Source organism: Tauraco erythrolophus, chromosome 15, assembly GCF_009769465.1.
Source record: "Tauraco erythrolophus isolate bTauEry1 chromosome 15, bTauEry1.pri, whole genome shotgun sequence".
NCBI classification, from domain to species: domain Eukaryota; kingdom Metazoa; phylum Chordata; class Aves; order Musophagiformes; family Musophagidae; genus Tauraco; species Tauraco erythrolophus.
Genome location: NC_141479.1, coordinates 3,716,200 through 3,728,725, shown reverse-complemented (window position 1 = coordinate 3,728,725; position 12,526 = coordinate 3,716,200). Strand labels below are relative to the sequence as shown.

Here is a 12,526-nt window from a genome sequence, read left to right as displayed (position 1 = left end):
GAGCAGAACTGAATAAAAATCAATTTCACTGTTTTCTTTAAGAAGTACATTTATTTTTTTTAAATGTCAGAATTTATTTAGAAGCTGGCACTGAGGAACTTCTCTAAATATAAAATGGCCAAACGTGCAGAAGATAATAAAAACTACACCTGTTCACAAGTAAACTAAATAAAACTCTTAAGTTGTATACATCTGCTGCCAAAAAAATGTAGTGAAATGTTTGTGACATGAAGTGAAATGTTTGTGAAATGTAGTGACATGTTTGTCCATGTTGAAGTGAAAATGGGCAGAACCAGTGCAACAGTTCCTTCCGAACAGGTAAAAAGGAACGAGATGGTGCCTTCTGTATCTAGGAACAGTGAGGGTATCTGTCCATGTCAGTAACCAAGTACCCTGGCAGATGAGCACTCGTTTGATGGCAGACCAAACCAGTCATTTTACAGAATATTCAGCCATGAAGTTATTTGTTAATTTGATTTATTACTTTGTTACTCTTGTTATTTAAGATACCTCTTTCTTCCACCCCTCAGCCTCCCGGCAGGATGATGGATAAGAAATTGCTTTATCTGTGTGTCTCGTGTTTCCCTCCCCTCGGCAAATCTCTTTCTTTTTGGGATCTTAATACAGTGATAGTAGATCTGAACTCCCCATTTGGTTATTACCTCAACATTTCAGGAAGATGCTGATTTTATTACTTTCTTGCACTCTACTGTTAGAGCTTGAGTTTTGCTCACAGAAAACACTCAAGATTTTTTTCCCCTAAATCTTTTCAAAAGACCTATTTCTAGGCTTTTGCATGAAGTTATTTCATGTTCTTTTATTAATGGGATTCTTGTCTTCTTTCACTCCTTTCCCAAATACTCTATTGGCTGTTGGAAGGAAAACATAGATGCTTCAAGTTCACTTTCTTATTTAGGTAGCCTATGTCAGTATAGGTTATAAATAATCTAGAAGAATACCAGAAAAAGTGTTTCTTCCTAGAGTCTATACATATTCAAATACCTAAATTTGATCAACTTGCTGACACTGAGCCACCATCTGAAAGGGGTTAGTATGCTTATGTGAATTAGCTTAAGTGTATCCTCAAGTCTTTGAAACTCTGTGAAATTTCTGTTTATTACATGTTTAGTAAATATTTATGAAACCATGTAATATTGGGAAGCTCTTCAAGACTGATCCCTTTTATTAAAATAATCTTCTTTAGATTCCAGTCAGCCTTCTTGAGTACAAAGCTCCTATGTTAGAAAGATGAGTATCAAATAGCACATTAAAGTGATATCTATACTTGTTTTACAGAAATTAATGTTCTCAGTTATAATGTGTGTAGCTCTTCTGTGTCTGATCCATCTGCTCTGCAACAGGTTCACGGTTGTAAGATTTCCAGAAAGTGGGGGGGAAAAAAAAAACCTAGTCTATTTTACAATACTTTTCTGAACTTGATCAAGGGAAATAAAGAGTATAGGGATGACCCGGAAACCGCTACTGAGCAAGTAATGTAATATAATATAATACTTCTGGTGAGTACTTGTCAGTAAAAGTGCAGTTCATAAGAGAACAGCAACATTCATGGTGTTAACACCCATGGTTGCAGTGTTCTGGAGTTAACTACCAGCACAGACACGGCCAGCACTGGTGTAGGTAACATGGGGCATTTTGTTAAAGGAGTGGTCAATGATGATGCAATTGAAAATGGCAGGAGTTCTGTTATTTTTGCTTTTAGGTTTGTTTTGGTTTTCTTTTGCTTTAAACTTACGACTTTTACCATGAATGATTGGTGGAACAGTAAGTTTTAGGTTCTCTGAAGTAGATCTAGAGAATATAATTTGTGTCTCAAGCAAATAGACGCTTTGTAGGGTAGTAAACTTTGAGTCTTTCATTTTTTCTTTCTTTAACCTCTGAAGTATTTGATAGCAACAAATGGTGCTTTTCTGTCTGGTAGATAATGAGGCAATATTCATTAATGGGCAAAAAAACTTGGAATAAAACCTAACTTCTACTGTGGCTTCCCTCATGGAATTCTAACAGGCTTATACATCGATGTAAAAACTACTGTATAAACTGATGTCTTCGGACTGCTGTGTCACAAATTTAATCTAGAGCACTGAGAAGTGACAGGATATCAAGTAGTTTCTTTGTTCCAGTGATGATGAACAAACAGGCATTGATAGATGTATTTACAGTTCAGGAATCTCTTTAGTGATGGATACTTAATGGCAACTTGTGGGTATTTTTACCTGCAATAATCCGGCAGTTACCACTGGAAACTAGGATTGCTGACAGCATTGCTTTCTCTCTCAGAAAAACGTAATTTAAATATAGTGGTAGATGGCTAGATACTCAGAAAAGCTGCTTCTCTTGTCTGGATTCTTGTCTTGGAAGTCTGAGAAGTAGAGCGGAACAGACTTATGTTGGTTTTACCAGAACTATTGGGACTTTGATCTTCATTTTAAGAATAAATCTTTCGGTGTGAGTGAACTATAGGCAAACTTATTCTGCTAAGTAGTTATCTTATTTTGATGATTAGAAATAACACTAGTTATGCTACGTCTGCACAACTTTAAAGTGAAAATATTTGCAGAGCGCTAACTTTGAAGATAAGGACCCACTTAAGTGAGACAAGCCCGAGAACTTTGAACCTCTTAGATTGTTAATAAGCTAGGCTATTGCTGTAATGTTTACACAGCATTAATGAATCCAGAGAAATCCAGGTAGTGTTTGGTATGGGACCTTTGTGCTGTACCTGTAATTCAGCTCTCTACTTTGTTCTGAAATTATAGATTTTTACTTGGCAGTATACTGTATCAGTACTCTGAGAGCATAGTTACTGTGGGTCTGCTAGTAGTAGAACAGTGATATTTTGAATGTAAACAGTATTTAAAAAGTCTATTGATAAGCCACTGTGGCAACAGGAACAGCCCCAAAATTACTCCACTAGGGAAACTGTTGCTTTGTTCTAGATGGTGAAGAGCAACCACTGCAGTACTTTGGCTCTACAAGCATTCCGGAAAAGGAGCATAGCATTGGATCATAGTTGCTATTTGAGATTCTCAGGGGTTTGCTGCGTTGCAACATTGACTTGTCACAGGATACGGTGTTGATTAATCTCTACAAAACCTTGGGATGAGGAAAAGACGTGGAATATCCATTGTATAGGTGGCCCTGCTCAGGCAGGGGGATTGGACTTAGATGATCCTTTGAGGTCCCTTCCAATCCCTAATATTCTGTGATTCTGTGTGATTCTGTGTATGGTCAGTGAGCTTTTTCCCACAGTGGCAGATTTTGATGTGTTGAGAGGAGCTGTAAGTGGAAAATGTTACTTTTGCTGCAACTAAGGAATAATAAAAGAATCACTCTTAGGAGGTCTGTGAATCTCAACCAATGAAGGAAATAAGAACTTTCACAAGCATCTTGAGATCCTAGTGGGTATCTTTAGAAGGTTATTACTAGAATTAGTGACTACAAAGAGGCAGGAATGTGTTCATACAGAGTGGCTAAAATGAGTTCTTATATCAATTCCACCTGTGTTCAAAAACTTTCTAAGCAAAGAATCCATGAGAGCCTGGACTAAAACTGAGCTAATCGCAAACGTGCTTCAGCTGAGCTACCAGCATTAGCCGTTTGTCTGCACAGAGCCCCAGCTTTTTGTCCAAGGAATTACCCAGGAAGAGTGCTACAAACGGAAGGTAAGGTAAGTGTTTTAAGTTTTTAACTGGATTATATTTAGTGGCTCTCGTAGGCTTTGCTCTTCTGTGCCGTATGTACTGCTGTGGGGCTGCAGTCAAACGCAAACAAGCAATCTGGGATTTGTTTCTCCCTCTGCGAGAGAGGCATATTCAGCCCGTGAGCTGGGCCCTGACTTCTGCAGGTCTGGATACTGAAGTCCATATGGACACATTTGACTGTCCTTACGCTGAACATTAGATGTTTCCGCATCAGTTTGTGCAGCCTGAATCAGTTCTGTGTTAGAGATAATGGCTGCAGAGGAAGAAGGTCTCTGTTAAATTAATATTGATAAAATTATCACTGAACTGATAATTTTAAATGCAGTAGCTTCTGCTGAGGATGCTACTGAAGGGTTCTTTCTTTACTTCTGAGTTTCCTTTAATAGCTGCTGTTCTCTGAAGCCTTTAATCTTGATGTGATAGGAGTATGAGCTTTTGGAGGCTTGCATTAATCAGATTATAAAACTCTCTTGGTATTACTGGAAGAACATTTGTAGGTTTACAGATTGGTGCTGTTTCAACAACATACTAAGATTTGATTTAATGGAAGTTTTAAAATGACTGTTACTTGTTATTTCTGTTTCCTGACATGTGATTTGGTGCTTTACTAGTAGGTTACTGCATTGTTAATAAGGTTTTTACTCATTTAAAGAAAACAAAAAATTAGAGAAACTTATGTAAAAGATGTAAGTCACAAGCTATTGTAAACAGAATTTGGCAATGAAGCGGGTAGCATTTTGTAATGAATCACGTGGAAGTGTCTACAAATGTGTTCCTCCTCCATCAAGTCTGAAAAGTGAGGGGTTTTAAATAAAAAAACTCTTACTTTTTTCATCTTTTGATCTAAAATGAGTTGAAAAAAACCCACAGTCAGCAGCTGATCTGGATTCTGGGTTCTGAATGCAAAGTTAGATGACTGTCAATAATGCAAGTGCTATCGTGCTGTGTGTAAGCTGTGGGAGACAGAAATCTTTTTGTAACACCAAACTTTTGCTCAGTTCTGAAGCAGCTGAGCTTCTTATCTTTAAACATGTTCCAGGTATTTTAAGAGTAATGGAGCACTGAATTTTGAACTTATGTAGGTTCTGAACGATCAGAGATCATTGGTGTTCAATGCGCTGTTTACACTGATACAGTAACAGTGGTGAGTTAGCAGTCTAGCAGTTTTACTACTGATTGTCACCTAATAGTGCAGACAGAACAATATTTTCTTGAGAACAGATCCTTAAATGCAGTAAAGCTAGTAACTTCAGACTTACTTTCCCATATGTAGCATCTGGTACAAAAATAGCATTGCTTCATATTGAAAAATGTTCAAAATATATGCAAACTTGTTACCTCGTGCCCTCCAACCGCTGACATGATTCTTCTGCTTTGATGTTGATTTCTACGTAGTGTTAAAAAAAACCTAAGAGTTTGTAGACTGTATTCTGATATTTTTACAATTTATTTAGTGTCCAAGCTTGTGAGTTCATGTGACTTTCAAAAGGTGACAGTGCTGGCTAGGAAGTTCCCACTCAGCTTCTCTCCCACTAGTTCTGTTTGAAGAAGCTATATAGACAACTGAGGCTCTGGGGAATTAATAGGATTCAAAAATTTGCCTTTCAAAATGAAATAAAGCTAGATTACTGATTGAGTTTAATGTGTATCTCTACAACATTTGTCTCAAAAAAAGTGAAAGGGCGATGTGGAAGCAGAAAAACATTAAACTGATAGCCTCACATGGCAGACAGGTGCATGAAAATGTACCCTAAAACTTTTTAAGATTCCACTGCTGCTGAGAAGTTGAGCATGATGGAGACAGCAAGAAAAATATTCCAAGAGAGACAACAGTTTGGGTGTCCAGCATCAAACTCCAAAGGGAAGCAGCTGCAACTCTCTAGACTGCTACATCCAGAAAACATCAGTTTGATGCAGCACGGCCTCAAAGGCTATGTGACTTATTTGGAAAACTGTGTTTTGAAAGCTTTCCAATTTTTTGATGTTTTAGACATCTGCGCATGCGTTGGGTGCTTGCTTGTTCTCTCATGCTGATATTTTCTATTTGTTTTCAAAGAATTACAAAATCTTGAGACTGGGTTATTTTCCTGTCTCCATGTTTGTTTTAGTATTCCAAATATTTTTTCAGGAGATAATGGGAATCTGATACAGCTTGTGCCACATTTTTAGCTAGTTGCAGAAGGAGTAAAGCTCTCTGAGAGGCTATATGGAGAATGGTCACAAGCAACAAATACTTTTTTCTTGACCGAGTGTGTTATTAAACTGTTTCAGTAATACCTGTCAGTAATTGGCATATAGCCTGTGATGTGCATGTTATACCAGGTTCTCTTGGGGACCATGTCTGTTCACTGTGTATACCAACTATTTTGACATAGAATATTTGGTTATATGGGGGGAAAGCTTTCCAGAAATACTAAAGAAAAATTTCTCACATGCTATGTTTCTTTTTAAACTCTTTTCAGTATCTTCTGATCCTAACGTTTTCTTTCTTTTTTCAGACTGAAGACTTGAGTCCTCTTCTCCTTCAGTAGCTATAAAAGTGAATGGCAAGGTCTAGTTGATAGCAAATAGTAGCATTTAGGCAGTACGTCTTGGCCTGTGGTAAGGATCTGGAAGGATTGGGCTTATACTGCATTCCTGTCAGTCTCCTCTTTTATTGCTGGTATCACCAGTCCTCTCCTACCCAGTAAATACTGCGGTAGGACCAGTCGTCAGCCTCCCTGAGGGAAGAAGAGCCTTTGCTGTACACCGAACGCTTGTGGAGAAGATTTATTGCTCACATTTCTTCCTTTCAGTAAGAAGAAAGGGAAATACTCGTTCCTCTCAGAAAGGTGCTTCAGGAGATAAGGCTTATATGACAACGTTGGCTCTCTCCTGAAGTGCACAGTAGAGGTACTCCATGAAACAGCAGGTCAACAGGCTTGTAGGTTGTTTTCCTGTAGGAGGAGGCCTGCACGCGGTGCCGTTTCTTCACCCTCTTTTCCATGCTGGGTTTTTGTAGTAAAAGGTAGATGTGTGAGGTGCTGCAGACTGAGCCCAAGTCCATCCAGATACTTGCTAAAGTCAGAGCTTTCTTTTCTTCTTCGTTCAGACCAAACACTGTATCTTCTTTCTCAACTGTGGATATGTTTTATAAGTCCTAGCTAAATTCTCCAGAAGGCATAATTCATCTTTCTTGGACCTGTGGCTATTCATGTTTCTGGAAATTTGCATGGCGTTGGATTGGTGGTGGGGCTTTTCCTGATTTCCTGTAAAGCAGAAGGAAATGGAATTGAACTTTCTCAGATGTTGATACAAACCACTATTTGTCCATATCTTTAAAAACTAGCTTGCTTTCTCTGTTGGTCAGAGCAAGGAAGTATAAAACTATTTTAATAGAAGCTTATTTTTATTGTAAATGTTTTTGTTTGGTACACAATGCTATAAACATTCACTTTTAAATGTTCATAAATTAATTTGCTCTACCAGGTAATTACTGTCTCAAATATGACTGTTCATCTTATCAGAATCATAAGTCTTTAAATGAATGCAGGTACAAGGGTAGGTATGAAAACATTGGTGATACCATGTGGCTTATTCCCTTTGAGGTTCTTCCATATGCTTCTATTACTGCGTTTTGTTCTCCTTCTTCCCTGGAGTGATTTTGCTACTGTGTGCAAAGGTAGACATAACCTGTGTGTAAGCTAAGCATGTATTTCAGATGTCTTTGTCTGTTGCAGTAAGTCTTTATGCTTAGATAGGACTACTAGCTTTAAAATTTTGGATCATCATGTAGTGTTCATTTTAATGATTGTTAACAAAGCGCAGTGTTTACTTATCCTAGAAAAACAAAAACAACAAGCTGGAAGATAATAATTCAGAGTTAAATCTTAATGACTTACAGTTTGAACTCAGACTGTTCCCTCTAAACAACACTTGAACTTGCTTGCTGATAATACTTGAGGATAAAAAAGTAATATAAAGGCATTACAGACCAGCACTGGTAATGTGGGGCAGGGGATCATGCAGTACCTTCCTTTTAATCAGGTATTGGAAGGAAGAAATTCCTCTCTAACAACCCCAAAAGAAATAATTGAAGATTTTAATGCACCAGCAAAATTTTGGAATTTTCAAGTAACAGTTTTAGGCTAACAGCTGTTCTTATTTGGTCATCATTTGTTAGGAAGGTGACACCATTGAAGTTTGTACTGTGGCCACATGGCCTGGTTTATTTAACTGCAGTGTGCTCGTCTTGGTTGCAGCACATCTTCATTGCCGCCTCTGGACTGGCCCTTACCAAGTCATTACGGACAGTGCGAACTGAAAATCGAAGTCCAGCCTAAAACTCATCACAGAGCTCACTATGAAACGGAAGGAAGCAGAGGAGCAGTAAAAGCATCTACGGGAGGACACCCTGTAGTGAAGGTAGGAAGCCTGGCTTTCTCGAGTAGAAGATAATTTTTTAACTACAATTACTGGTGTTTACAGTGCTGTGAATTGTTACCTTGTGTGAAGCTTACAGTCCGACCTGGGTAAGATTTTTATCCTTAAATGTAACTTGTTCAATACAACAGTTAGTTTTAGATGTTTAAAAATTTAGTTTGCTACAGTTACAATGCATGTCACAATTTTACGCTGTATGCAGCTTTATGCTTCTGAATGGATTTGCAGTGCAGTAGCATGTTACTTAATGTACTCAACATGAACTTTAAGGAAGTTAGGAAGGAGTGTGCATGGGAACAGGTAAGAAAAGTCATGATAATAGATCAGTTGGAGCTACGTTGAAATATAATATAGCTTCGTTTGAATCAGAAATAATCTTTCTTTTGGTATTGAGACAGCTTCTGAACACTATAAATGCCTCTTGTTCATTTTTTTATTAGGTTATTTCTGTGAAATTGTACGCATAAATTCTGTTAACTTTCACTTAAATATTTGGGAGTAAATTAAACTTGACTCTTGTCTGTCTTCATCATGAACCAAAGGTTATTACAGTTTAATGGTAGCTATGTCCGTAAAAAGTAAAGCATCACCTAGTTTCGTTAGATTTGGACTGGTTATCTGTAAGGGCAAGTAAAACTTGCTTCCTACTTTCTTTTTGGGATATAATTTCTGTTGTCTTAACATAATCATGAAAGCTTTATTGTCTCTTAGAACAGTTTTGATCAGTTTCAAGAAAAAGCAGTAGTGCAGGCAAGAATCCTCATCTGGCTAAGAGAGAGGTGATACACTGACTGTTTTGGTAACTGTATCTGCCAGTAACAGTTGCTTTGGCTGGGTTCTTTAGCTAATGCTAAATATTCTGAAAGCTGGTGGCACCTAAAGTGCAAATACCATCCAGTTATTGCTGAGCTCAGAATTACATGTCAGGTGCTGGTAAGTTAGGCTTGGCTTTTCTAAGAAAACTTTGCCATCGTAATCTCTTTGAAGGGAAAGGTGTGTGGTTTCGGTATTGGGGGTATAACTGTGTGGACAAGCTGTGATGTGCTCCTCTCTGACTCTCAGTGTACAGGTGTGTACACAAATATCTTTACGCCGAGAAGACTTCTGGGTTAGTTAGGGGTAGTCACTGATGTCTCCTTTAGTATCTACAGTGCCAGCTGGCTCACACCCTCTCATTCACTGGACGTGGGGAGGATTGTGCTGAGAAACTGTGGGACTTGTTAAGAAGTCTCTTTACTTATTCACCTCGATCTTTCTTAATGGTCTTAATCCCAAGCCAGGTTAAGATAAAATGTAGCTGTTCATTTACAAGTCAAATCAGACAACAATTATAAAATCTTTATTAGTCAAATGGGGAAAAAAAAAGTAATCTGATTACATTAAGGTTACAGCAGTGTTTGTCTTTTCCCCCAAATGAAGGATATTTCCTGTTCTTTTCCTGCAAAACGGCAGTCAGGGTTTCAGTCCTCAGTCTTTCACTGCAGCAGTCCATACATTAAAAATGTATTTGATATATTCCAATAGCCGGAAGTAACTCGTTAGCACTTTGCATCTGGTCCCAAATTGTGATAGGATTGGCATAATAGGTCCCCATTCTCTTTCTTCCACTCATACTGTAGTATAAATATGTTACTACTTTTTCTCTTTATAGTTTATTCCTCCTCTCTGGCAGGCGAATTCTGTCATGCTTTGTAATTACATCACTTTTGGAACAGCTCTAATGTTGTACCTATAGCAACAAAGATGAACCAGCAGAACTTAAACATCTTGGACTATCTGCTCCTTCTTCATTGCCTAAGCAATCTCCTCCCTCCAGGCTCTTCATCTGATGAATTTCTTCTCTCAACCGGACTCCTAACCATATTCTTTGGGATATTTATCAAACTCTGATTCTTCTCTGATAGCTTACCTTGAACTTTTTAATTCCTCTTTTTCTCCTCTTAAGACTTTGTATCTTTCCTTTCTCTCCCTCTAAAAAAGGGATGGTTACCTGCATCCTGTCTTCTTTCTTGAATGTCTTTCTTTATCCTTCCATTTCCATTCTTAATCTGAGCTCTTCATCCAGTTTTCCTATTCCCTACAAAGTTGCACAATGTTTTCCTTCTTATCACAATATCATGGCCTAACCAGCTCCAACTTTCTCCTAATGTCAGACCTACTAGGTTTCTTAGCACAGTAGAGGAAAGGGTCAAGTGCTTATCAGGGAAGTCTATGCTGCAAAGTAGAGAAAATTGAGGATGCCTGGACTGGGCTGGAATCTGAAAGTCATCCTTTCAGGCACCTTTTTTCACAGGGAGCATTGTGTTGTTTCAGTCAGTAGAGAACAAGTAGACATAACTTTCACATGCCAAGGTGCTGGCACTGGAATTGAACACATCGTTAACAAGGACAGAAGCTTGATTCTAGCTGACAAAATAAGTCTCTGCTGAGCTTTTGTGAACGGCATTCGATGCTTATTATTTTATTTTTTGCCCCTAGGCACTTGTGTCTTGCACTAATATTTGCATTAAGGGAACTTGTTCTGCTAGTGTTCATAGGATTTGACAAATATATGTAGGCTTTCTTTTGCTTACAGAACTAGATCCTTCTAAGCTGCAGTACTGGATGCAAGTTAGAAAGAGAGAGATCTGTAATCTATGTAACTTACACCAATGATTTTAAAAGCTATTTATTTGCATTAGAATTGTGAAATGCCTTGCTATGACAAGAATGCTATTTTTAAAATGGGGATAATATTTGTGTGTCTGAGACAGTCTTGTGTTTAAACACATGGATTGTACCATGCCTCCCTAAATTAAAATGAATACAAATGCAAATTAATATTCTGGTTTGCAATTTGGTCTCTTCCAGCTGGATTAGAAATTAATTGTTGTGCTTAATGGGAGAGAGGAAGTTATTATGAAACAAAACATCGGTTTGTATTAACTTTTTACCCACTGCTGGGGAAAAACAGTACCCTAAGGGCCAAGTTTGGTGAAAGGTAAATACTAAATAGCCGTGAGGAGATGAAAATTTCTTTACGTAAATACGAAAGTGAAATCTTCTCCAGCACTTTCTGAAGCTTATTATGCAAATCCAGTTCACAATATGCATTGCTATTTGTTTCTGACCTAACTTTTCTTTTTGGTGCTCTTAGCTTTACGCCTGTTACTCCCGTGTATGATTATTGCAATGAAGTACTCAGCATTTTCTTCTGTGAAATAACTGGATGAAAACCAGTGTCAGAGACGAGAGAGGACGTGGGTGAACAGAATAGAATATTTCAGTTGGAAGGGACCTACAATGATTGTCAAGTCCAACTGCTACATCTTTGGGTGCCTGAAGGCCTGTGTACTTCTGCTTGCTACCCAGTTTTTTTTGTTCTTGAACGTTATTTTATAGGAGGCTAGAGTACTTAATTTCCAAACTGTGAAATCTGTTGTTCTGCATGTGCAGTTGATATATTACTTAAAATAAAGCTTTTAAGATAGTACATATAGCTTCAAGCCATTAATCTATTAGTGCGTGTCATTAATCTATTACTAATACTGTGCCATACCTGTTGCTAGGAGACTAAGCTTCTGACAAATTTGGCATTATCTGTTGTGAGTACATTTAATCAGCTTATTTCCAAATGTGAGGAAGTGAAATAAGTGGACTGTCATGCTTTGCTTTGTAAGTCCATTGACTATAAGGAAGCAAATTCCGTAATGAAATTCTCTTGTTCTCAGCTTTTTTGAGGCAAAATGTTCTAAAGAGCAGATACCTGTCATTTTAATCTCTGCTTTCTTGGGAGTATGTTCCAGCTAATCCGTGTCATCTGGAACAATTTATTTTATCTTGCTAGAGAATCTGCAAGGTAACACTGGCAATTTTCACAGAGAAGGAGTAAATAACTTGGCAGAATGGTTAGCGAGGAGAAAGATGGCATGTTGAACTTTTGTCATCCCCATCACATAGAAATTTTGTATTGTGTTGTCGGGAGACACAGAAAGCCTCTAATTCAATAGGTGAGAGTACCTACTGCACCCATCTGCAAAGCCTTTTAAACAAATAGCTGCCACGTTTCATCTGACTCAAAATGAATGATCGTCATTGCCTGAATTTCCCACCCTTCTCAGAGGTCAAATTGTACATAATAAAATAATGTTTACACTTGTAATTTGCTAGAAAGAGATTCTACTGTTATCTGAAATGGTTAGGGTTCTTCTTGAGACTGCACTTGATCAAAAACATCGTTTTAGAGCAGGTGGGCACGTAATAGGGATCTCTCAGGGATGGGTTTTATTTTTTACTTTTGTATTGTAGCTTTCTGACTTACAATTACTTTTTTCTTTTTAAAACAAACTGACTTGTTTTGTATACTCTGTTTGTGATATTCACGTTGACTTCTGCAATTTTTT

General features: G+C 37.8%; 1 protein-coding gene across 2 annotated transcripts in view; it reads left to right on the top strand.

Annotated features, from left to right (window-relative positions):
• NFATC3 (nuclear factor of activated T cells 3) overlaps positions 1 to 12,526 on the top strand; it is a 74,754-nt gene that overhangs the window by 20,912 nt on the left and 41,316 nt on the right. For both annotated transcript variants that reach the window (XM_086620774.1, XM_086620773.1), the window contains exon 3: positions 7,964 to 8,126. In XM_086620774.1, coding sequence (XP_086476900.1) covers positions 7,964 to 8,126 — 163 coding nt within the window. The remainder of the gene's footprint in view (positions 1 to 7,963; positions 8,127 to 12,526) is intronic.